Here is a 23,102-nt window from a genome sequence, read left to right as displayed (position 1 = left end):
GTCTTTCTTATATGACACCACATAAATAAAAAGTAAAGAGAAACATCATTATTAAATCACTATTAGCCTAACTTTAGTAATTTTCCTTTACTAGAAAAGGTCCAGCCCTGACATTCATAATAAATTACCTATCTTTCATTAAAAAAAAGGTTCACTATTTGATGATCATTGATTACTTATCTAATCCCATTTTTAAAAAATTGCTCTTTCCCCAGATTAATAACATGCAGTAATACTTCAATTATAATATTTTGCCTAACAGTTAATATACCTTTATTTCTGCAGCATAAATGTAGTCAGTGATGACTTCTATCTCTTTACAAGATTATAAAGTATGCCTAAAATAGTTTCTAAAAAAAGTGATAATCTTTTCTAAAGTCAAACACTATATATAATGGTTAAAATGACTGATCGCTGCTTAAATGTTAACTTCTGTTTTTGTATATTTAAATAAAATACACACCATATTAAACTTCACTTTAAGTCAACAGCCCACACAAGAAGTCATTATAACAGAAACAGAGCATTTAATAGATATGTACAATGCAATCTACACTGTGGTTTTAAAAAGTATTTGCGGCTTACTTTATAAAGGTAAAAAAGAGATGCAGTAGGAACACTAATCCTGTAAGTTTAAGAAATGTTGGTATTTTCCCACTGGAATTTTACTTACAATTTTAACACTGAAGTTCTCCAGTACTACTCTAGGTGAGTTATTTAGTTACTTAGACTGTGTACTGCTTAAAGCAGTTTGTGTAAGTTGTTCATCTGAGTGCACACAACAGCTGATAAATAGCAAGCACTCAGACGTTCGTAAAATGAACAAGCAGGAAGACAAAACATCTAGTACCCAACCTTTAAGAAATATTCTAATATTTCAACCTAAATGGAAATACCTAATACTATTTATATTCTAAAATAGCTTTGTAAAGTGAGTTCTGCAGAATACTAGTCTCATACAATATTCCATGAAAAAGACTGGCTCTACAATCAAGAAAGTTTGAAATATATTACATACATATTCCTTTCTTTAAGACTTATAATGAACAGTAGCATATTAAATGCTGTGAGAAGTATTGCAGGAAAAAAACCTGGTTTAACTTTGTTACACCCTACAATTATAAACCTCAATTGACAACAGATTTCCTTTTTTCACCCTACCACATACTAGCAATCTGAGGAGTCCATTTTGGAAAATGATATTCTAGAAAAAGATGGTAAAACTTTTCTTCTTAAGGGTTACATGAAAATAAAGAGCAATTAACCATTAAAAATAGGTATTAAACTTACATAATGTTAAAATTAAGAAAAGAAACATAAAATGGGTTTTAAATTGATGACTATTTGTAAATAGTTATCAATTCAGAATTAAGGTCAGAGAGGGTTGGAGATATATAAAGGAAGGATACAGAACAAAAAGGAAAAGAATGTAAGAAAAATACATGAAAAGAGGTATGGAGAGAAGCAGAAACACTGAAGGAAGACAGAAGTGGAAGATGCAATGGAACTGATGAAAAATAAGCATCAGATTCAACAAGAGGTGGTCAGTAGTTGTTCTTGAGATTTGTGCTAAGGAAAAGTTATTGGTACATTTAGAATCACTTAGCGCTTTCAAATTCCTACTTACTTACCAAAACAAAATAAAGCAGGTTATACAAAATGCTTGAGATGAACAGAGTTAAAGATATTTCTCTCGCTTAAGACTCAGACATGTGTGCTAAGAATGAGAGAATAGACAGGTAGAAAGAGCCTGGGTCCTTGATGACATTCATTTGTTCATTCAACATTTATTGAGCATTTACTACACATCAGTTACTGTTCTGAGTACTCAGAATGTATCAGTGAACAAAAGAGAACAAGATTCCTTCTCTAGTGGAGTTTTAATTTAATTTAATTAATTTATTTTTTAAGTGATTTATTTACTATTTATTTATTTATTTAATTTATTTTTGGCTGCGTCGGGTCTTAGTTGCGGCATGCGGGTTCTTCGTTGAGGCATGCGGGATCCTTCGTTGCAGCACGTGGGCTTCTTTCTAGTTGTGGCGTGCAGGCTGCAGGGCATGTGGGCTTGGTAGTTGTGGCTTGTGGGTTCCAGAGCACGTGGGCTCTGTAGTTTGTGGCATGTGGGCTCTCTCTAGTTGAGGCGCATGAGCTCAGTAGTTGTGGCGCGTGGGCTTAGTTGCCCCGCGGCGTGTGGGACCTCAGTTCCCTGACCAGGGATTGAACCCACGTCCCCTGCATTATAAGGCGGATTATTTACCACTGGACCACCAGGGAAGTCCCTGGAGCTTTAATTTTAGTAATAGAAGACAGACAATAAATCATAAACATAAAAATTATGTAGTATGTGATAAGGTGGCAAATGCTGTGGAAAAATGAAAGGACAAGTGGAGAAAGGACAAGTAAATGGGATCAAGGGTGTAAGGTGTGGTTGATGGCGATGTAAACAGAATAGGTCAGAATGAAACCAATAATCAAAATAGGCTTCACTGGCAAGGTGACATCTGAATGTTTGAATTTGAAAGAGGTAAGGGAATTAGCCACGCAGATACCTGGGAACAAAAGCTTTCTAGGCAGTGGGGACAGGGTAGGGGGTAGAATCCTAAAGTGGGAAGATGCCTGGGATCTTTGAGGAGCAGCAACAAGGTGAGTGTGGCCTAGAGCAAAGTGATCAAGGAGGATATGAGATCAAGTAGGTAACAGAGTGAGCAGTGCAAGTCATGTAAGAATTTATAGGTCATTATAAGGACTCTCGCTTTTATTGACTGAAACTGGGTGGGTGGACGAATAGGAGTGGGAATATGATCTGATTCATGTTTTAAAAGGATGACCCTGGCTGCTATATTAGGAAAAAGAGTAGAGGTACAAGGATGGAAACAGGGAGACCAAAGAGGAGTCTACCGCAGTTAATTCAGACATTTGGACTAGTAGTGAACGGGTGAAAAAATGGTTGTCCAGATATCAGAAGGAAGCAATAGGATTTCCTGATGGATTTGATAATACTAAACATCTGCCTACCTCCAAACTTCCTGATATGAATGAATGGATTAATCAACCGACACTAACTGTTCAGGCTTTGCCAGTTGGGTTTTCAGGTGCTTGTTATGATACACTTAACATTTTAGAGAAAAGGAACAATGAATTTAAGTTAAATAACTTGTCCAAGGCCTCACAGATAGTGTGTAGTGTGTAATGGAGTGCAGGCTTCAACAGAGAAAGGATTCTAAAACGCTACACACTGTATAATGCTACTTTACATTTCTTAGTTTATATTTACAGAAGTGTATCCTTACTATAAAATAAATTCAATATGCTTGTAGGTAAGGTATGAAGCACTCTTAAGAAAATCAAGTGAGCGATCTTCGGGATACTTAGAAGTAATTTCTGCTTACTTTACTGAATGTGGCACAGGCGAATTACTTGGGTTCTTAACCACTCCCTTTCTCTTCTCATATTTCAATACCAGATGTTTATCCTTTTGTTCAAGATAGTGTAAACAAAGAAATACTTCCTTGACCCACCAGATCCAACTAGGTTATACATCCACAGATATGCCTATTCTAATGTTTAAATTTTAAGAAATGCCACAGAAAAATCACTTGAGAAAAATCATTCTAGTTCCTTTGCTTCTGTACCTTTACACCTATATTTTCTTTAGTTATCTTTTCTAATGCAAATGAACTCACAGTACACTGTTTCCTTTTTTTTTTTCCCCACTACTGCAAATTCCACTAAGGCAGTATTTAACAAGTAATATTTATCAGTAAGAAACTATCTTCACATATGCACTAGGTCAAGCTTCAATATTTCCTTAAAACTCTCCTCAGTGTTACACAGTGAATGAAGATATGGTTTAAGTACTATGCAATGCATTCAAGTTAAAAGAAAGATGAATGTAGAATCAAATTATATGCCCTTGGTACAATAAATCTTCATTAAGTTCCTTATCAAGAATGCCATCCAAAATATTTCAAATTTACTCATAGAAAAATAGGACTGGAAAGGCTTCTCAAAAGGTCATGGTTATACTTTCAGGAAGGACTAAGCAAAATCAAGGCAGCACATTATCTACCTTTACTCTTAAAAACACTCATTCTATGACCTCTTTCACAAGAGAATCAATTCTAATGCCTAAATTAAACTTCTTTCGATGCAATTTAAATCCTTTTCCTGAGTAACTGCTGAGTCTCATACACATAATCTCATCTTTTAAGTCTTTAAGATTTTAAGCTGCACACTAGCTTTTCTTATTGCAAATTGTTCAAACCTGACTTTACTGTGGTATTTTCTTAAAATTGAAACAATTTATTACTAAAACCCAGAAATACACTGCCTCAAAAAGAGTTTTACAAAATAATTTGTACCCTATAGATATATATACTATTTCCTAAAATCTGTCCTATCTATGCCAACCACTAATTTTAAGCCAAGAGAGAAAATAAGACAGAGAACAAATAAGCAAATTCAATTAAAATAACAAACAAACAAAAACTACGAAATTAGAAAATGTATTAAGTGCAGGTAATTACCAACTTATGTACTATAAATTGGGCTTTAAGATAGTTTTGAACTTGTTTTCTCACATTTTCAGCATAGCAAGGAAGAAATGTTAAGATTCTGGGAGTGGGATTCCTCCCATCCATTTCCCGTTTAGTCGGCCACAATGAACACAAGTCTTCAAAGCCATAGGAAATGTGTCAGGTCAAGAAGTCTAAAGCAAGGCACAGCATATATATCTATCAGCCTTTAACTATACAGTCAACTCGAGCAATGACTAATACTTCTGTACACTCAAGTCAAAATCAATTATAAAGAATTGAAGGAGGGAGCACAAACCTAATTTTTCATTGTATTTAGTAACATTTCCGTATCACCAAGTAATAATTCAAAGGAAAACTTAATTCAGATGAAAATAGGTATTACTTTGTTAGACTACTAATGAGAATAAAAATGGAACAAGTATACAGTACTGTGTTTCTGAATGAATCAATTTTCTTAATAAAAGCTTATAGCACTTACTAAGAGTAATCAAGTGGTACTTTGAGAATTTTAATACTGAAAATATACTTGTGCCATTTAATGGAATTAGACTTACATTACTGAAGTAAAAACACGAGAGCAATAAAACACAGCTAATTAGAATTACCTTTCAAGAGCTGCTCTTCGTTTTTCTACAAATTCTGTGGATGATGAATCTTCTTTACCCACTTTGACCTTGGTCATGCCTTTGAAAAAATTGAAAGACTCATGATTTTCTATTACTGAGGAACATTCTTTTATAATCATTTCTGCATAATTTAAAATATATTTTAAATTTGAACTTGAAAAAAAGCTCCTAAAATTATAACTAGTATCATAGTTTTGAGAAATTAATATCTGTATATGGCAAGTACTTATAATGTAAGTTTTAAAAGAGTACAGCTAAAGTAGAGGTTGAGCTGTGTCTGTAGTTTTCTAAACCTATAACTGTTTGGACTCTTTATCTGACATACATTAAACTCTTGTTAAGTTAAAATGTATTTGCATTTCAATATGCATAATGGAGTTCAAATTAGTAAATTTAAGCACATTTGATATTTTCATCTCTTATGAGCAATAATTAACGTTCTTTACTTTGGGGACTAGAAAAATAAAAATAAGTGTAATCCATTAATATGCTAAGTATTTCCTCTGTTGCAGATTCTAAGAACATGTTCTTGTTTATTTATCATAGCTGGTTTTATAACAGTTTGAAATAATGAGCTCTTTCACAGAGACATTTAGAACTCTTCAAATTTAGAGAATAAAAATCATGCTAATCATTTCTGTATTAGCAATTTCAATTTTTAACACTACTATCAGACTGCAGATTTTTCTTCTTTTCCCTGTTCTTTTTACTCTCAAAATTCGATTCTGTAGAAATGAAGTAATGACATATGTACAACATGGATGAACCTTAAAAATATTATGCTACGTTGACAGAAGCTTGTCACAAAGGACCATGTATTATATGATTCCCTGTTCTTTAAAATGTCCAGAATTGGAAAATTTATAGAAATAGAAAGCAAATTAGTGATTGCCTAGGACTGGGGGTGGATGAGGAAATTAGAGGATGATGGCTAAGGGGTAATAGAAATATTCTAAAACTGACTGTGGTGAGGTATGCACAAGTCTGAATATATGAAAAGCTAATAATGAATTATACACTTTAAATGGATGAATTGTATGGCATGTGAATTATATCTCAATAAAGCCATTTAAAAATAGATCATGTAAAACCATGTAATTCTTATTCAGGTTGGTACACCTGGTGAAAAACCATATATCACCTATGAATGTTTTAACATAATTCCTCTGAAATACAATAGTTTGAAAAGGAAAACTCATTCAAACACTTAAAATTACCTACCCTGAGAGGACTACTAGGTGTGGGATGTTAATTATTTCACATATTCTGTTTTTGTGAAAAAAAACCTTACCACTATATAAGTTTTTGCTTTTTTTAATTCTGTGATCTTCTGCTCATGCTACTTCCTAGAGGTAAGTAACCATTATGGGTCACTGCGGTAAATAAAAACTTACTGTAACCAGTTACTCCTTAACACTTTTCAACTTCTTTGTTGCTCTTTTTTAAAAGCTTCACGAAAATAGTGTTTTTAAGTCAACTAAGGTTCTATAAAAGCAGTAACAGTTATATGCTAATGAAAAGACCCCTCTTCCTTCAGTGGCAGTTACAGCTTCCCAGGAAAGAGAAGTTACTATTCTTATTACACCACTGTGTTTGTTACTTGAAAACCACTGGGTATGTAATTAAAAGGGCCTCTCATATTTAAAATTTTTCTTAGACAATATATTCATTTTTATTTTTAAAAATTGATGGACAATATGAAATTTTTTAAATGACTGCTTCTCTACTTGATTTTCTGCCAGGAACTTCACAGAACAACTTGTTACCCACCTTCAATAATTGTTCAGACTTTATGCACACATTTAGAGGAAACTTTAACTTGGCTTCATCTTTTATTTAACTACAATTATTTTTCCTGCTAATTTCTTTATTTATACCTTTTTTTTTTTAAACTGCATTTTATGTGGTTGCCTCAAAATCTTTCAATCTCCTTTTAATTCAATAATTTGTGGAAGGTTGAAGATTATTAGGGCAAAACATTAGTTTGAAACACAACAAACTTGGGCATAAAAATTTAGTTAAAAAAATTTTTTCTTCTGGCTCAATGTTTAAGGACTAAACTAGTGTATCTAGCCATCAAAATGAGAAAAACTATTTTTTGTTTTTTTCTTTTTTGATATATAAAAATAGTTGTACAGGGCTTCCCTGGTGGTGCAGTGGTTGGGAGTCTGCCTGCCAGTGCGGGGGATGCGGGTTCGAGCCCTGGTCTGGGAAGATCCCACATGCCGCGGAGCGGCTGGGCCCGTGAGCCACAGCTGCTGAGCCTGCGCGTCTGGAGCCTGTGCTCCACAACAAGAGAGGCCGCGATGGTGGGGGTCCCCGCGCACCGCGATGAAGAGTGGCCCCCCACTTGCCACAGCTGGAGAAAGCCCTCGCACAGAGGCGAGGACCCGGCACAGCCAAAAATAAATAAATTAATAAAAAAAAAAAATAGTTGTACAACTTAAAGAAAAAAGGATATTAATAACAAATAATTTATGATAAATGAAACTTAAGCTCACTACATAGATAATGGGAGGCCAAAAGATACCACTGCAACAGTTTAGAGGAGAGAGAAATAACATTATTAACTAGACTAGCAGTTCTCAGAATATGGTTAGCATATTCGGAAGGTTTCTGAGACCCTTTGGGCTGGTGGGGGATATGTACAAAAATCGACCTTCATAATACTAAGCTGCTATTTGTGTCTTTTTTGCTCCCATTCTTTCATGAGAGCTCAGTGGAGTTTTACAGAAGTTATATGATGTGTTTTATCACAACAGGTAGAGTGTAGAAACAGATACGAAAATATAACTACTTTCTATTAAGCCACCATTTTTAAAGAGATTTTGCGAAAATGTAAAAAACAAAAAATCAAAAGCAAGCCACTCTTATTAAATTTTTTTTGTCTTATAAAAATTATTTTTCACAAAATTTTTTTGTTAACAGGTAATGAGTTTACTATTTTTAAGTGCATTAATAAATACAATTTAAAAATTCTCATATAATAGGGACTTCCCTGGTGGTGCAGTGGTTAAGAATCCGCCTGCCAATGCAGGGGACACAGGTTCGAGCCCTGGTCTGGGAAGATCCCACATGCCGCGGAGCAACTAAGCCTGTGCGCCACAACTACTGAGCCTGCGCTCTAGAGCCCATGAGCCACAACTACTGAGCCCACATGCCACAACTACTGAAGCCCGAGTGCCTAGAGCCTGTGCTCTACAACCAGAAGCCACCGCAATGAGAAGCCCACACACTGCAATGAAGAGTGACCCCCGCTCGCCGCAACTAGAGAAAGCCCACGCACAGCAACAAAAACCCAAAGCTGTCAGAAATAAATAAATAAAATTAATTTATTAAAAAAAAAAATTTAAAAAGAGAAATATAATAAATACATTTAAATATATCAGGTTTCAAAAATCATAAAAGATATGGATAAAACTGCTTTTCAAATCAAATGTTTAAAAAAGTAAAAATAACTTAAAGATAAGTAAAATTCATTTTGAATATTTTTCAGAATAATAATCATGTATATAAAAAAAATAGAAATAAATAAAAACCTATGACTGAAAAGATTGGAAAAAATACTACAAAATTTTAAGACATGACAGATGTTTTTTAATGATGGGACAATGGAGGTTCTCCTCCTCTTTTGTAATATTCTGCATATTCTTAACTAAGTAAGCCTTTATTACCTGTAAAAGTAGAAATGTTTTTAAATGTTAAATTGAAGTACGTAATAAACTAAGATGAGTTTAAATAGCTCCTGTGTGAGCAAGGCTAGATCAAATCTTTTTGTACAATGTATAGCTAAGCACAAAACACCTCCAAACCCTTAGAAAAATGTTAATATACTAATAATACTGAATATTCTCTAAGTGTTACTCAGTAATAAGGTACTCTGATGACCCTAAAAGGGTTTTTAGTTGCTTTCACCTTGTCAAATATTTAACATCATTACATTATACAAATCAAATCCTCAAGTGTTAGAAAATAAAACTTAGCTATACACTCTTCAGTTGATGAACGACTATCATAAACAGAATACTTAAATTCAGTACCTCTAGATATTGAGATGTCATGACAGCGAATGATCATGGAATATGCACATCTATACAGTTAAAACTGAACTAGTAAGAGTAACAACAATAAATTTTTAAAAATTCATACTTACCTACTATACTCTTTTCTGGAGCTGGTGGCACAATATAACCGACATGTAAATACTTGCTTGCTAACTTGCTATGCAAACCGAGAAAGTCACTAAATCTTCTTTTAACTGAAAATTCACTCTTACTGAACATGGAAAGAGAAGTCTACAAGTGAAAAAGAGATATTTCAAATTTTGAATACTAAACAATTTTTTAGAAGTTAATGTAGTACATAATTGTGAACATGCATATATACATATCACACACACTGATCTACTCTGAAAAAAATCCAAATCATAGATTTTTTTTTTTTTTTACAGAAACTTAAGAGGACAGAAAATGTTTGCTTTATTCTACCCTTAACTCATCTCATTGACTCTACCTGTATTTATGCTAATGATTCTTAAATCTTTACCTCTGGCCCAGATCTCCTCTGAGCTTCAGTCTAATAATACATAGCCCAAGGGAAACCTCCACTTAAATCTCACTGCCACCTCAATTTCACCATATTTTTCCCTGCTCGAACATAAGTTCCATGAGTGAAGGGCATTCCTTTGTGTTGTTTACTACTATACTGTAGTCCTTGGAAAAGAGCCTGACCCCAAGGTATTTAATAAATAAGTATCTGTTCAATGAATTAACAAATCTGACTCCATACTGTGTTCCTCCCCTTGTGTTGTCTCTTCTCCAGGATCACTCCAACAATCACAAAGTTCCTCTAGACAAAAACTCAGGCATGGCAGGGAGGCTCAAGAGGGAGGGAATATGGGGATATATGTATACTTAACAGCTGATTCACTTTGTTGTACAACAGAAACTAACACAACATTGTAAAGCAATTATACTCCAAAAAAGATTAAAAAAAAAAACACACACACTTAGGCATCCCCCCTTCCTCACTCCTTACATCCAAGCCCTACTGATTCTACCTCCCATACATCACAAGAAGCCATTTATTTCACTCATCCCTAGAACTAGTTCCTCAGTATTAAGAATCACTTCTCACAGCTAGGACTGTTTCAGATCCTCTCTAAGATTTGAAGGCCCACAATCCCTTTAAGGATTGCAACCGCCTCTTAACTCGAAATCCAGACCTTTTTACTTTGATCCTCCCAATCCATACTGAGTCAGAGAGAGCTTTCTAGAACAAAAATCAATTGTACCACATTCTTGTTTGAACCTCTTCAATGGCTCTCCATTATATATACTAAGGATGAAGGCCAAATTCCTAATGTGGCTGTTCATAATATAGGAAGGCTTACTGCCAAACAATTTAATCTGGCACCACTTCCTGCAGATCCTAGAAAGAACAATGCTTTCTTGATTTCTGGCTTTTACATAAGCAAATCCCTTTGCCCCTCTCCCACCCAAATCACTTCTCCTACCTTTGCCTAGATTAGATCCCTTCCCGCATACTCTCCCAGAATACTTTACCACCAAACCACTCAGAACTCATTGTAGCTATTTATATGCAACTTTTACTGGATGATAACCTTTGTAAAGACAGTGATCACTTACACCTTAATCACTGTAGTATCCTCATACTACACATGGTGAGGGCTCAATATTTTTTTAAAGGAGCAAAAGGCTTACCTTTGTTGTTACTCTATAAGCCATGTAAGCATTCATGCCATCACCTACAAGAAAAGTCAAACTATTAAAAATCATAAGCTTAACCACATGCACACACACAAGGTAACTATGTGAGGTAATACATTAACTTGATTGTGGTAATCATTTTATAACATATATTAAATCATCACATTGTACATCCTAAATACACACAATTTTTATTTGTCAATTATACCTCAATAAAGCTGGGAAAAAAACAAAACAAGCTGCCACAAGTTTAAAAATAAAAGCACCATTTTAATATTGTAACAATGCATTTAGTTAAAAATAGCACATTAACCACCAAGCTAATTATCAAAAAGGAGCAAGTACAAAATATAATAAATATTAACTTACCAACTTTCTCTGGATCTGATACACCAATTTCTATATCAAAAACATCTCCATTTGCTTCTTCTTCAATCTAGAAAATGTTTTTTTGTTATTAAAGATTCCAGTTTATATTATTGTCATAATACTAATAACTATAATTTTTACCATCTATCTTTTATTAGGGTCACTGTCACATCAATTTGAAAAGTCACTCAGCACTCCATTTATGAAAAACAATAAAAGCTTTCACATTTCCTGACTATGTAAAAAATACACACACACAAAGACAACAGGAAAAGGATCACTGGGAGAAGGAACAGAAAATCTTGTTTTCCTCCAACTCCTCAGATGTAGAGAAAACGTTGTAGTCTTCTGTAGGAATATTGTGGAATGTTTTGTTCTATATACTCAATCTTCAGATTCAGATTATGAAAATAATTAATTCCTTGATTTTTTTTAATATTAGTATTTTTCAGAGTTGTATCTCTCCTCTTTAAAAACCAGGAGGTAGCCATTAATTTTGCCAGTAGAATCCTACATACTTGCAGGAATTATAAGCAACTTGAGCATCATGATTTCACCAATTACCTAGTAAACACATGTTCTTCTTGAAGCCAATGAAAGCACTATAAAGCTCACTGAAAAAAGAAGTAGGAAAAATGATAAACCTACGGGACTACAGAGAAGCACTTTTTATCCATTATAAATAAGCAATCCTTATTAATAGCAGTTCTGAGGGAAAGTTTTTTTACTTTCAAGAAGAAAACACAGAAACTTAAATCTTGCAAATTTTAAAAGCAATATTAATAGTCTAAGGTTACCAAAAAAAAGGCTGTTTTTCTAATGATAATATTTTTCAAAGTTGCCCTCCTGTACAGATTTTCTTAAAGTAAGCCTTATTTGAACTGTAACACACACAAAGTATATAAATCCTAGGTAAATAGCTCAATAATTTTTACAAAGTAAACACATCTTCGTAACCAGAATGTAGATTAAGAAAAAACACCATCATTACACCTTAGAAGGTCCTCATGCTTCCTCTCCACTCACAACACATCTCTTACTCTACCGACATAACCATTAACATTTATTACATACTTTTATCAAATAAAATTACTCAAGATACCACTTTATTGTGATTAAGTTTTCAAGGCACTTTCAGACATTACCTTATTTGACCAAGAGAGGAAGGAACACTGAGAGGCACACATTACCATCATGAGATCACAAATGACAAACTGCTTGACTTGAGAAGGAAAGTGATGTGCCCAAGTTACTGGATGAAAAAGGGGTGGGATAAAATTAGAAGCCAAATCACCTGACCTCTCTAGTTCAGTGTTCTTTTCCAAACATTTCTAAAAGGCTTTGATTACAAATGACTAACAGTAAAGAAATGTTGGGTGGGGGACAAAAAATGTATTATTTACATATTAACTTAGAAGATGAACATTTTTCCATACCTCCTCCCTGGATCTGTCAAAGATCACAGGAGCAGACATACTCTTTGATTCAATTCTGGGAGCAATGAGTGTCGTGGGGGTCACAGGTGTGACTGCAGGAGAAGGTTCTGAGGAGAGTATAGGTTCCCTTTCTGGACTGTCCAGAGAAACTTCTTCTGTAGCTTCTAGATAAAAATTAAACAAGTTAGTTGAGGACACTGGTAACAAACTCCCAATAGTCTACAGAGCAGTCAATAAATTATGAAAAATATTTTTATATGATTCACAATATCAAAATATTATTTTAAAATAATTGTTATAATTTATGAATCCTTCCTTAATTGTTTATCAAAACTTTAAAACCAACAGTGACTTTGTTGATTTTAGGAAGAATTCCAGTAAGTCAGCATAATTATCTATACTAGTGGTAGGGATAAAGCCAGTAGGAAAGCAATGATGTGGATAATTCCATATTCATTTGTGTTTGGATCTGTAATATATCTAATACTTGTGATAACTTACCTTCCAAAATCTTGTATTCAGGCCAACATTACTATTCTTTTATACATATGAACACAGATTTCATGGCAGAAAACTGCCCAGAACTATCCCAACTGGGATTGAAAATTTGTTATGGAAAGTCCACAGTGTTAGTAATCTAAAGCAATTAACCGCTAAAGATTACTGGATATTAGCTGAATACACAAATAGGACGCAAAACAAATAGGTGCTTAGGTTTTCATTTAAAGTGTTCGTTCATTTGAAAAATCTAAAATTAAATATATTTAAAAACAAATCAAATCAATAAACTGAATGTCTACAAGCTATGTAACACTGTGCTAAATGCAATGGAGAACCATAAAGAAATGTAAAATATCATACCTGCCCTCAGGGAGTTTATAATCTAGTTGGGAAAACAAGACATAAGCATGTGGAATGTTAAATAATAATAAAAGAAAAATAACAGCCAAGAGAACAATAAAAAGAAAATTACAAGACATTTAATTGCTGTACGAACTAAAGAATAAACGCTATTATTTGAGTTGAAGTGGGACAGAATAATTTAGGCTGGGGAAAATGAGGAATATTTTACGAAACTGAATTGAGAAGATCTGAATGAGTTTAGAGAAAAAATGAGGGAAGCATTCCACGAAAAAGAAATACAGTTGACCCTTGAACAACATGGGGGTTAGGGCCACCGACCCTCCACACAGTCAAAAATCTGAGTATAACTTATAGTTGGGCCCTCCATATATGTGGCTCCTCTGTATTTGAGGTTCCACATCTTTGGATGCAATCAACCTCAGAACAAGTTGTACTGTAGTATCTGCTAATTTAAAAAAATTCGTATTAGTGGACCCAAGCAGTTCAAACTCATACTGTTCAGGAGTCAACCATAATAGCATAAGCTAAAAGCAAAGCCAGAAAAGTGAAAATTACAATCAGTGGCCAAAATGATAATCTGTTGGCTTATAGAATGCTACCAGGAAAAGGCAGGCAGGACTATAAAGGAAACAGGATCAGATCAGCCGTTTCTAACCTGAGTTTCCTACATTCCTTGAGGTTTCGGAAGGTAGTAATGATAGTCAGTGAGTCATTTTAATACCTCAAAAAGTATATCACTAGTAACATGTTATTTACCTGAAGTGGTATCTTACCTCTTGGATTAGGAGGTACAAACTACTATGCATAAAATAAATAAGCTACAAGGGTATACTGCACAGCACAAGGAATACAGCCAATATTTTATAACTATAAATGGAGTATAAACTTTAAAAATTGTGAATCACTATGTCATAACCTGAAACTTATACAATATTGTACATCAACTATACCTCAATAAAAAAATAAGCAAAAATTTTTTAAAAAAGAAAATAAAATGGATAGAGATTTAGGTTCAGCATACCAATGTACAATTTGCTTTAAATTCTTCCCCAAAAAAATTATTTTAGTAAAAGTGATCTAACATACTACAAATTAACAAAAATTAATTAAAACCAGACCTAAAGATTCCATAAAATGCCCCATATGTAAGTACAAAGATTAGCATTTCCTTGGAAGAGATACTTTGCAGATAAGTATAAATTGATTATGTCAATGTCAGCTAAGTAATATTTCACTCATACCATAGACACCAGAGAATTTTTTAAACAAAGGAATACTCATTAAACTTAGAATTGGTATCATTTGCTGAAAAGCGTAAGTGAAATAAGCTAAATACCCTGGCAGAAACAAGTTCTAAAAGTCTAGGACAATTTCAATATTGGCAATTTGCTCACCCTCCCTTATTCTTCAAGGACAGTTTCCTAGTATGTTCAGTGTAGCTTAGTGCAGGATGTAAGTAATGGTGGAAAGGGGCTCTGTAGTCACCCATATTTGGTGACCACTCTGTAAGTAAGCTAATATCAGTAACAAAAGTCACGCTTGAACTTTTTCTAATACCACTTCTGACATAATAGTATTTGAAATGCTACCCAAAATACATGAGCATACATGCCAATTACAATCTAATCTTCTTATGGTTTTAAAACCAAATGGCTAAATCACTAGAGCAATATCTATAGTTTCTCCTCTGATACATGTCTTAGAACACCTAATGATGTCATTATGAAATGCAGCTGAGTTTAAGATAAAAGATAAAGCATAAAAAAGTGTCTGTAGGTAACAAAATAAACAACTATTTTTACTGCTTAGTCCATGTCTCTCCTTAAAAACAAAGACAAACAAAACAAACACTGACATTGACCATATTTGTATCATTATATTTAGTATAGGCTGCACTAGGTAGACTAAAACCCAAAAAAAGATTTTTCTAATCAAGCTCAGTGGGCAAATATCACTGTATAATCCTCATGTGGCAAACTGTTTGATCAGCTGGGCACACTGTAAACAAGAAAACCCTCTTTCCTTACACAAACACACACACACAGTTCTGTTTTTAGAGTTTCAGCACACTCATTAACAGAATTCTGAGACTTAAAGGTGAAAGATCCTTTAATAAAATGGATAATACAAGTGTTCTATGTATGACCCTCTACTATTAGAGGAATAGGCACAATTTTAGATTAGCACCTACTCAGCAGAGAAAGAACCTGTGTCACCTTTCAGATTGAAATATAAATGCCATGAAAAAACTTTTAAGGACTGCCTGGAAAAAAGTTCATGAAAGGAAAGAAAAAGGAATATTACAACTTTGGTTAACTGTCATTATACTCTAAGTTGTAAGGTAGCTACAAAAAAAGGTGGGGGGTAAGAAAATGATTGATATTTGGTATCACATTTTTAACTTTCTGACATGAATTCATAAAATACATGAATTCATCTGCAGTGAAAACTTTTCATATAACAAGCAGGAAATTATATAGACCTCTGTGATGGAGGACTGTATCTTTAAACATATTTGTAGGGGACTTCCCTGGTGGCGCAGTGCTTAAGAATCTGCCTGCCAGGACTTCCCTGGTGGCACAGTGTTTAAAAATCCGCCTGCCAATGCAGGGGACACGGGTTCGATCCCTGGTCCGGGAAGATCCCACATGCCGTGGAGCAACTAAGCCCGCGCACCACAACTACTGAGCCTGTGCACTGCAACTACTGAAGCCCGCGCACTCTAGGGCCCGTGTGCCGCAACTACTGAAGCCCGTGAGCCTAGAGCCCATGCTCCACAAGAAGAGAAGCCACAGCACCACAACAAGGAGTAGCCCCCACTCGCCACAACTAGAGAAAGCCCTCGCGTGGCAACGAAGACCCAACGCAGCCAAAAAAAAAAAAAAAAAAAAATTTGTAAAAAAAATACAGGATGGTTTAAATATTCAACCACTATAAAAGCTAAGGATGTATTATTAAGTTTTAACTCATGAAAGTCAGTTTAGGTAAATTAAGCTCTTAAACACACAAAGATTTACTATTTTAATTATTTGTGTCACTAATTCTAAGGAAGATTTTTCTTTTTAATATCCAAACATTAATTTGTACCTAAATTTTAATCTTAAAACAGATAACTGTTTTGAAGAGTCCAATATTTTAAAAGGTAGAATGGACTACACCAAATCCTGCCCCCATATCAAAAATAAATTCCTGAAGCATCAATTTACTCACCTAAAATTCAATCAAAATGGAACATGTGGTAAATACTGAAGCATTTTATTAAAACAGATTTCAAATATATACAGACTATAAATTAAGTGATTGTTTTAAATTATTTTTTTATTTAAAAAAAATTTATTTTATTTATTTTTGGCTGCATTGGGTCTTCATTGCTGCGTGCAGGCTTTCTCTAGTTGTGGAGAGCGGGGGCTACTCTCTCTTGTGGTGCACGGGCTTCTCATTGCGGTGGCTTCTCTTGTTGGAGAGCATGGGCTCTAGGCATGCAGGCTTCAGTAGTTGTGGCTTGCAGGCTCTAGAGCGCAGGCTCAGTAGTTGTGGTGCACGGGTTTAGACGCTCCACAACATGTGGGATCCTCCCGGACCAGGGATCGAACCCATGTCCCCTGCATTGGCAGGCGGATTCTTAACCACTGCGCCACCAGGGAAGTCCCTAAATTAAGTGATTTTTAAATCCAGAGTTTAATTTTGCTTTGTGACAACTTGTAAGTAATAAGAAAATATAATCACTTGCTATTTCTCAATGTATGAATGCCACAACCATTAGTTTGAGTCCAAGTACTGATCAAAATAATCAAATTATTAGTGTGACTTATTTTCACATGCTTAAAACCAGAAAGGATCACATTCGTGCTTCTTTCAACAGTCTTTATTTTTCACAAAGCAAATTAACTGAAATTTCCTATCCTCCTAAGTCGGTAACAAGAAGAGCTACCACTAATACTTTACACAAAATGTCAGTTTTGCTTTAGAGAATATTTTCTAACAGGATATATGCTATACTTGACAATTATTTTTTAAAAAAATAAAGGTATTTATAACTACCTGCAAAAAGGTCTTCTCTGTCATCATCCAGCACAACTTCTGCAGGTTTTGGACCATTGGAGTTTGTACTAATATCTTCTGTAATAAGACTAGCTGGATCTGGAGATGATGGACTTGACTGTTAAAAAAACAATAATTGACAGTGGATTGCCATGTTTGTCTGTTATATCTCTATACACTACAGAAATAGAATATTCTCTTGAATATTCTCTTTAATATAAGAAAAGAAGAAGACAAACAGCTATTTATAGTTCCTCCTTTGAGGGTAAGAATGAATCAAAAACATACTTTTACTCACTTTCTCCTTTCTTAAGAAGAAGTCACTAAAGATTTAAAAATAAAATCTTTTCTAGTCACCCAGTTAGATATACTAATTTGCCATGTTGAGTTATAATTAACAAAAACAAATTTTAACGATTTACACAGTATACAATATTATGACATAATAATAAATATCAGATCTTGAAAACATGTTGCAACAGTAAGAAGTTCAAACTACTACTTTACTGTTAGAGGAAGCTTTAACAGTAGTTGAATTAAGACTACAAATATTCTAAAATTTCTATAGTTTCAATCTAAAAATATGCCCTCCCCCAAATATTTACATTTCAACTAAGCTAAGGGACTACTTTTGTACTTTTTAAAGTACAAAGGTCAGCAAAATGGAATGAAGATTGTAAAGCTTTCAGTTTTATCACAGTTTTCTTATAGTAATAGTTAAAACCAATACTATTTTTTTAAAAAAATAACAAGAAGGAAGTTGTATACATCAAAAGTGCACAGCTAGATATTTACCAAACCCAACATCCCTGTGTAATCAGCACCCAGATCAAGAAATAGAACATTATCGTCAACTCTAGAAGCTCCACTCATGATCCCTCCCATTCTTTACCCTCTCTCCACCCAGGCTTCTACCAACATGGATTTGTTTTTCCTGTTTTCGCTCTTCATGGAACTGGAATCATACAAAATATATTCTTGTGTATTTGGTTTTTGATCTTAATGTTATGTATACGAGATTCTTCTATATTGTACGTAATAATAGGACACTCATTTTCATTTCTTTAAATATTTCACTGTGTAAATACATCACAATTGATCCATTCTACTGTTGATGGGCATTTGGGTTTTCAAATTTCATTATCAGTTTTATACCACTACCAATAGTACTGTATAAACTTTCTAGTACATATATCTTTTAGCAAACAGTGAACAAATGTCTGTTTGGTACGTACCTAGGAGTGGAATACCTGGATCACAGGGTAGGTGAATGTACTGCTTTAGAAGATATCACTAAACATTCTTCTAAAGTGGTTATTTAATTTATATTCCCACCAGTAATATATGAAAATTTCAGTTGCTCCATACCCTTGTCAACACTTTACTATATTCCATCTTTTTCGTTTTAGCTATTATGGAGGGTGTAGAGTGTATCTTTTGTGGTTTGAATTTGCATTTCCCAGATGAATAATGAGGCTGAGCAATTTTTCATATGATTAACGGACATTTGGATATCTTCTTTTGTGAAGGGTCTCTTCAAGTATTTTCCCTATTTTTTTCTATTGTTCTTATTGATTTGTAATTCTTTACATATTCTAGATACAAGTTCTTTGTGAGATATGTATCACAAATATTTTTCTCCCAGTCCGTACTTAATGCCTTTCCACTTAATGGTAGGTATTGATGAATAGAAGTTCTTAATTTTAGTAAGAGTAAATTATCAACTTTGTTTTATGATTAGTAAATTTTTTGTAGGATGAATAATTTTTCTTTTTTTAAACACTGTCCAGGGAACACTGAGACATGTTTCTTCTTCTTCTTCTTTTTTTTTAATATTTACTTATTTATTTGGTTGCACCAGGTCTTAGCTGTGGCATGCGAACTCTTAGTTGCAGCATGCCTGTGGGATCTAGTTCCCTGACCAGGGATCAAATCTGGGCCCCCTGCACTGGGAGTGTGGAGTCTAATCCATTGCGCCGCCAGGGAAGCCCCTAAGGAGGAATAATCTTTTAAGGCCACTCCTAATTCATAAGATTTTCTGATCAGCTTTTTGAGTAAACTATCCTCTACAGCATGAGGACATTTCTTAAGAGCTTTCAAAAACAGTTTAAATTCCTTATGGGAAAATTTTAAAAAGCGGTTTTCTTTTCTCTCAGGAGCTCATGCTTATAGACCAAACTCTCACAAAGGTAGGCCTCTATTTACCTTAGCATTTTTTCTTGAAGAAATTTGGAAACAAATAAGCTTTTATTATAAGCTTCTTCTAGAAGATGTTCCTGACAACCTCAATCTCATCTGTAGCTGAGTCTGGTTAGGTGAGTGATATATATGCTTCCCAGCATATCTATTTCTTTTGCCATAATTTCTCTTACCACACTATATTATAATTATTATCTGTTTATAGACTACAAATTCTATAAGGAAAGAAGAATGTCTTATTTTGCTTATTACTTTTTATCAGGTTCCTGGCCACAAACACTCAATGACTATCTGTTAACTGAATTCTAAGAAAATAATTACAAATATGTGTAAGAATTGGCCACAAGTTTGTCAACCAGATTGTCTATAATACTGAAAGGTCTGAAATACCCTAAAGCACAGCTACATAAAAATAGCAGAGTGGCTCCAACACCCATTCATGATAAAAGCTCTCAGTAAACTAGGAATACAGGGGAACCTCCTCAATTTGAGAAATAGCTACAAAATACCTAGAGCTAACATCACACTTAATGAGAAACTCAGAGCTATCTCACTAAGATCAGGAACAAGGCAAGGATTTCCCCTGTCACTACTGCTTTTCAACATCATATTGCAAGTCCAAGCTAATGCAGTAAGACAAAAAAGGAAATAAAAGGTGTATAGATTGGGAAGAAATAAAACTCTGTGTTCACAGATGACATGATCCTCTAAGCAGAAAATCCAGAAGAACTGACAAAAAAGGCTCCCAGAACTAATAAGCAATTACAGCAAAGCTGTAGGATACAGGTTAACATACAAAAGTTAATCACTTCTATATACCAGCAACAAACAAACAGAATTTGAAATAAAAAAAAAAAAAACCATTTACATCAGCACCCAAAACAACTAAATACTTTAGGAATAAATCTAACAAAATATGTATCAATATATCCATATGAGGAAAACTAAAAACCTCTAATGAACAAAATTAAAGAACTAAATAAATGAAGAGATATTCTATATTCATGAATAGGAAGATTCAATATTGTCAAGATGTCAGTTCTTCCTGACTTGATCCACAGATTCAATGCAATACCAATCAAAATCCCGGCAAGTTATTTTGTGACTATCGATAAAATGATGCTAAAGTTTACACGGAGAAGCAAAAAACCCAGAAGAGACATTACTGAAGGAGAAGAACAAAATGGGAGGACTGAAGCTACCTGACTTCAAGACTTACCATAGGCTACAATAATCAACACAGTGTGGTAGTGGTGAAAGAATAGATTAATGGGACAGAATAGAGAGCCCAGACATAGATCCACATAATATGGCCAATTGATTTTTTGACAAATGAGCAAAGGCAATACAATGGAGAAAAATTAGTCTCTTCAACAAATAGTGCTGGAACAACTGGAAATCTACATGTAAAAAAAAGAATCTAGACACAGACCTTACACCCTTCACAAAAATCAACTCAAAATGGATCACAGACCTAAACGTAAAGCACAAAAGTATAAAGTTTCTAGAAGATAACATAGGAGAAAATTCAGATGACCTTGGGTTTCATAATGAGTTTTTAGATACAACAGAGGCACAATCCATGAAAGAAAGATTTGATAAGTCAGACTCCACTAAAATTAAAATGAAAACTTCTGCTCTGCAAAAGACAGTGTCAAGAAAATGGAAAAACAAGCTGTAGACTGGGAGAAAATATCTGCAAAACACACAGCTGATAAAGCACTGTTATCCAAAATATACAAAGAACTCTTAAAATTCAACAATTAGAAAATGCACAACTCAGTTTAAAAATAGGACAAAAACCTTCAAGATACTTCACCAAAGATAAAAGCATGGCAAATAAGCATATGAAAACATGCCCCACATCATATATCATCAGATAAATGCAAATTACAACAACGAGACACCACTATACCTCATAGTGGTACATTCTATATACCTATTAAAGTGGTCAAAATTTGGAACACTGACAACACCAAATGCTGATGAGGATGTGGAGCAACAGGAACTCTCATTCATTGCTGGTGGGAATGCAAAGTGGTACAGCCACTATAGAAGACAATTTGGCAGTACATTTAGAAGATGAGCATACTCTTATCATACGTTCCAGCAACCGTGATCTTTAGTATTCATCCAGAGGAGCTGAAAACTTATGCCCATACAAAAACATGCACATAATGTTTACAGCAGCTTTATTCATAATTGCAAAAACTTGGAAGCAATGAAGATGTTCTTCAGTAGGTGAATGGGTAAATAAACTACAGTACATACAGACAATGGAATATTATTCAAACTAAAAGGAAATGAGCTTTCTAACCATGAAAAAATACAGAAGAAACTTAAATATTACTAAGTGAAAGAAGCCAGTCTGAAAAAGCTACATATTGTATAATTACAACTATAAGACACTGTGGAAAAGGCAAAACTATGGAGATAGTAAAAAGATCAGTGGGTTGGGGAAGGAAGGGATGAATAGGCAGAGCAGAGACGATTTTTAGGACAGTGAAACTACTCTGTATGATATTATAACAGTGAACACGTCATTATACATTCGTCCAAACCCAGAGAATGTACAATACTAAGAGTGAACCTTAATGTAAACTATGGATCTTGGGTGATTATGATGTGTCAAAGTGGTTTGACCAATTGAAGCAAATGTACCACTATGGTGGAGGATGCTGATCATGAAGGAAAATGCATGTGTACGGGCATTATATGGGAAATCTCTATACCTTCCATTCAATTTTGCTGTGAACTTAAAACTGCTCTAAAAAGTAGTCTAGTTTTCAAACAATGTAGTAGCAGAGTGGCATTTACTGACACAGAAAGATGCTTTTAATATGCCATTATAAAAGAGAAATAGTTACACATGTGATCCAGTTTCCTGACACTACTCATTAAAAATAAATGTTTTCAGCAGTCGGCCCTGTTTCTGGGGGTTCCAACAGATTCAACCAACTGAAGATTGAAAATATTAAAAAAGTAAATTCCAGAAAGTTCCAAAAAGCAAAACTGGAATTTGCCACACACCAGCAACCACTTACACAGCATGTACCTTGTACTTACAACTATTTACAAGCATTTACATTGACATAGGTATTATAAATAATCTAGAGATGATTTAAAGTATATGGGAGAGGATGTATATAGATTATATGCAAATACTATGGCATTTTATATAAGAGACTTCCATAAAAGGGATTTTGGTATCTGTGGGATGTCCTGGAACCAATCCCCTGGGGATACTGAGGGAGAACTGTACTTGTTTTTAATAAGATACAGGCATTAAGGACCTAC

General features: G+C 34.2%; 1 protein-coding gene across 1 annotated transcript in view; it reads right to left on the bottom strand.

Moving 5' to 3' along the window:
* The window catches only part of SNX2 (sorting nexin 2), a 54,663-nt gene that overhangs the window by 13,871 nt on the left and 17,690 nt on the right, over positions 1 to 23,102 (bottom strand). The window contains exons 2-7 of the mRNA XM_068535767.1: positions 17,607 to 17,724; positions 12,702 to 12,865; positions 11,266 to 11,332; positions 10,891 to 10,934; positions 9,321 to 9,462; positions 5,147 to 5,225 (exon numbers count right to left, since the gene is read on the bottom strand). Coding sequence (XP_068391868.1) covers positions 5,147 to 5,225; positions 9,321 to 9,462; positions 10,891 to 10,934; positions 11,266 to 11,332; positions 12,702 to 12,865; positions 17,607 to 17,724 — 614 coding nt within the window. The remainder of the gene's footprint in view (positions 1 to 5,146; positions 5,226 to 9,320; positions 9,463 to 10,890; positions 10,935 to 11,265; positions 11,333 to 12,701; positions 12,866 to 17,606; positions 17,725 to 23,102) is intronic.

This window comes from Eschrichtius robustus, chromosome 2, assembly GCF_028021215.1.
Source record: "Eschrichtius robustus isolate mEscRob2 chromosome 2, mEscRob2.pri, whole genome shotgun sequence".
Taxonomy (NCBI): domain Eukaryota; kingdom Metazoa; phylum Chordata; class Mammalia; order Artiodactyla; family Eschrichtiidae; genus Eschrichtius; species Eschrichtius robustus.
Note: the sequence above shows the minus strand (reverse complement) of the source record. Positions and strands in the feature narration are given on the sequence as shown.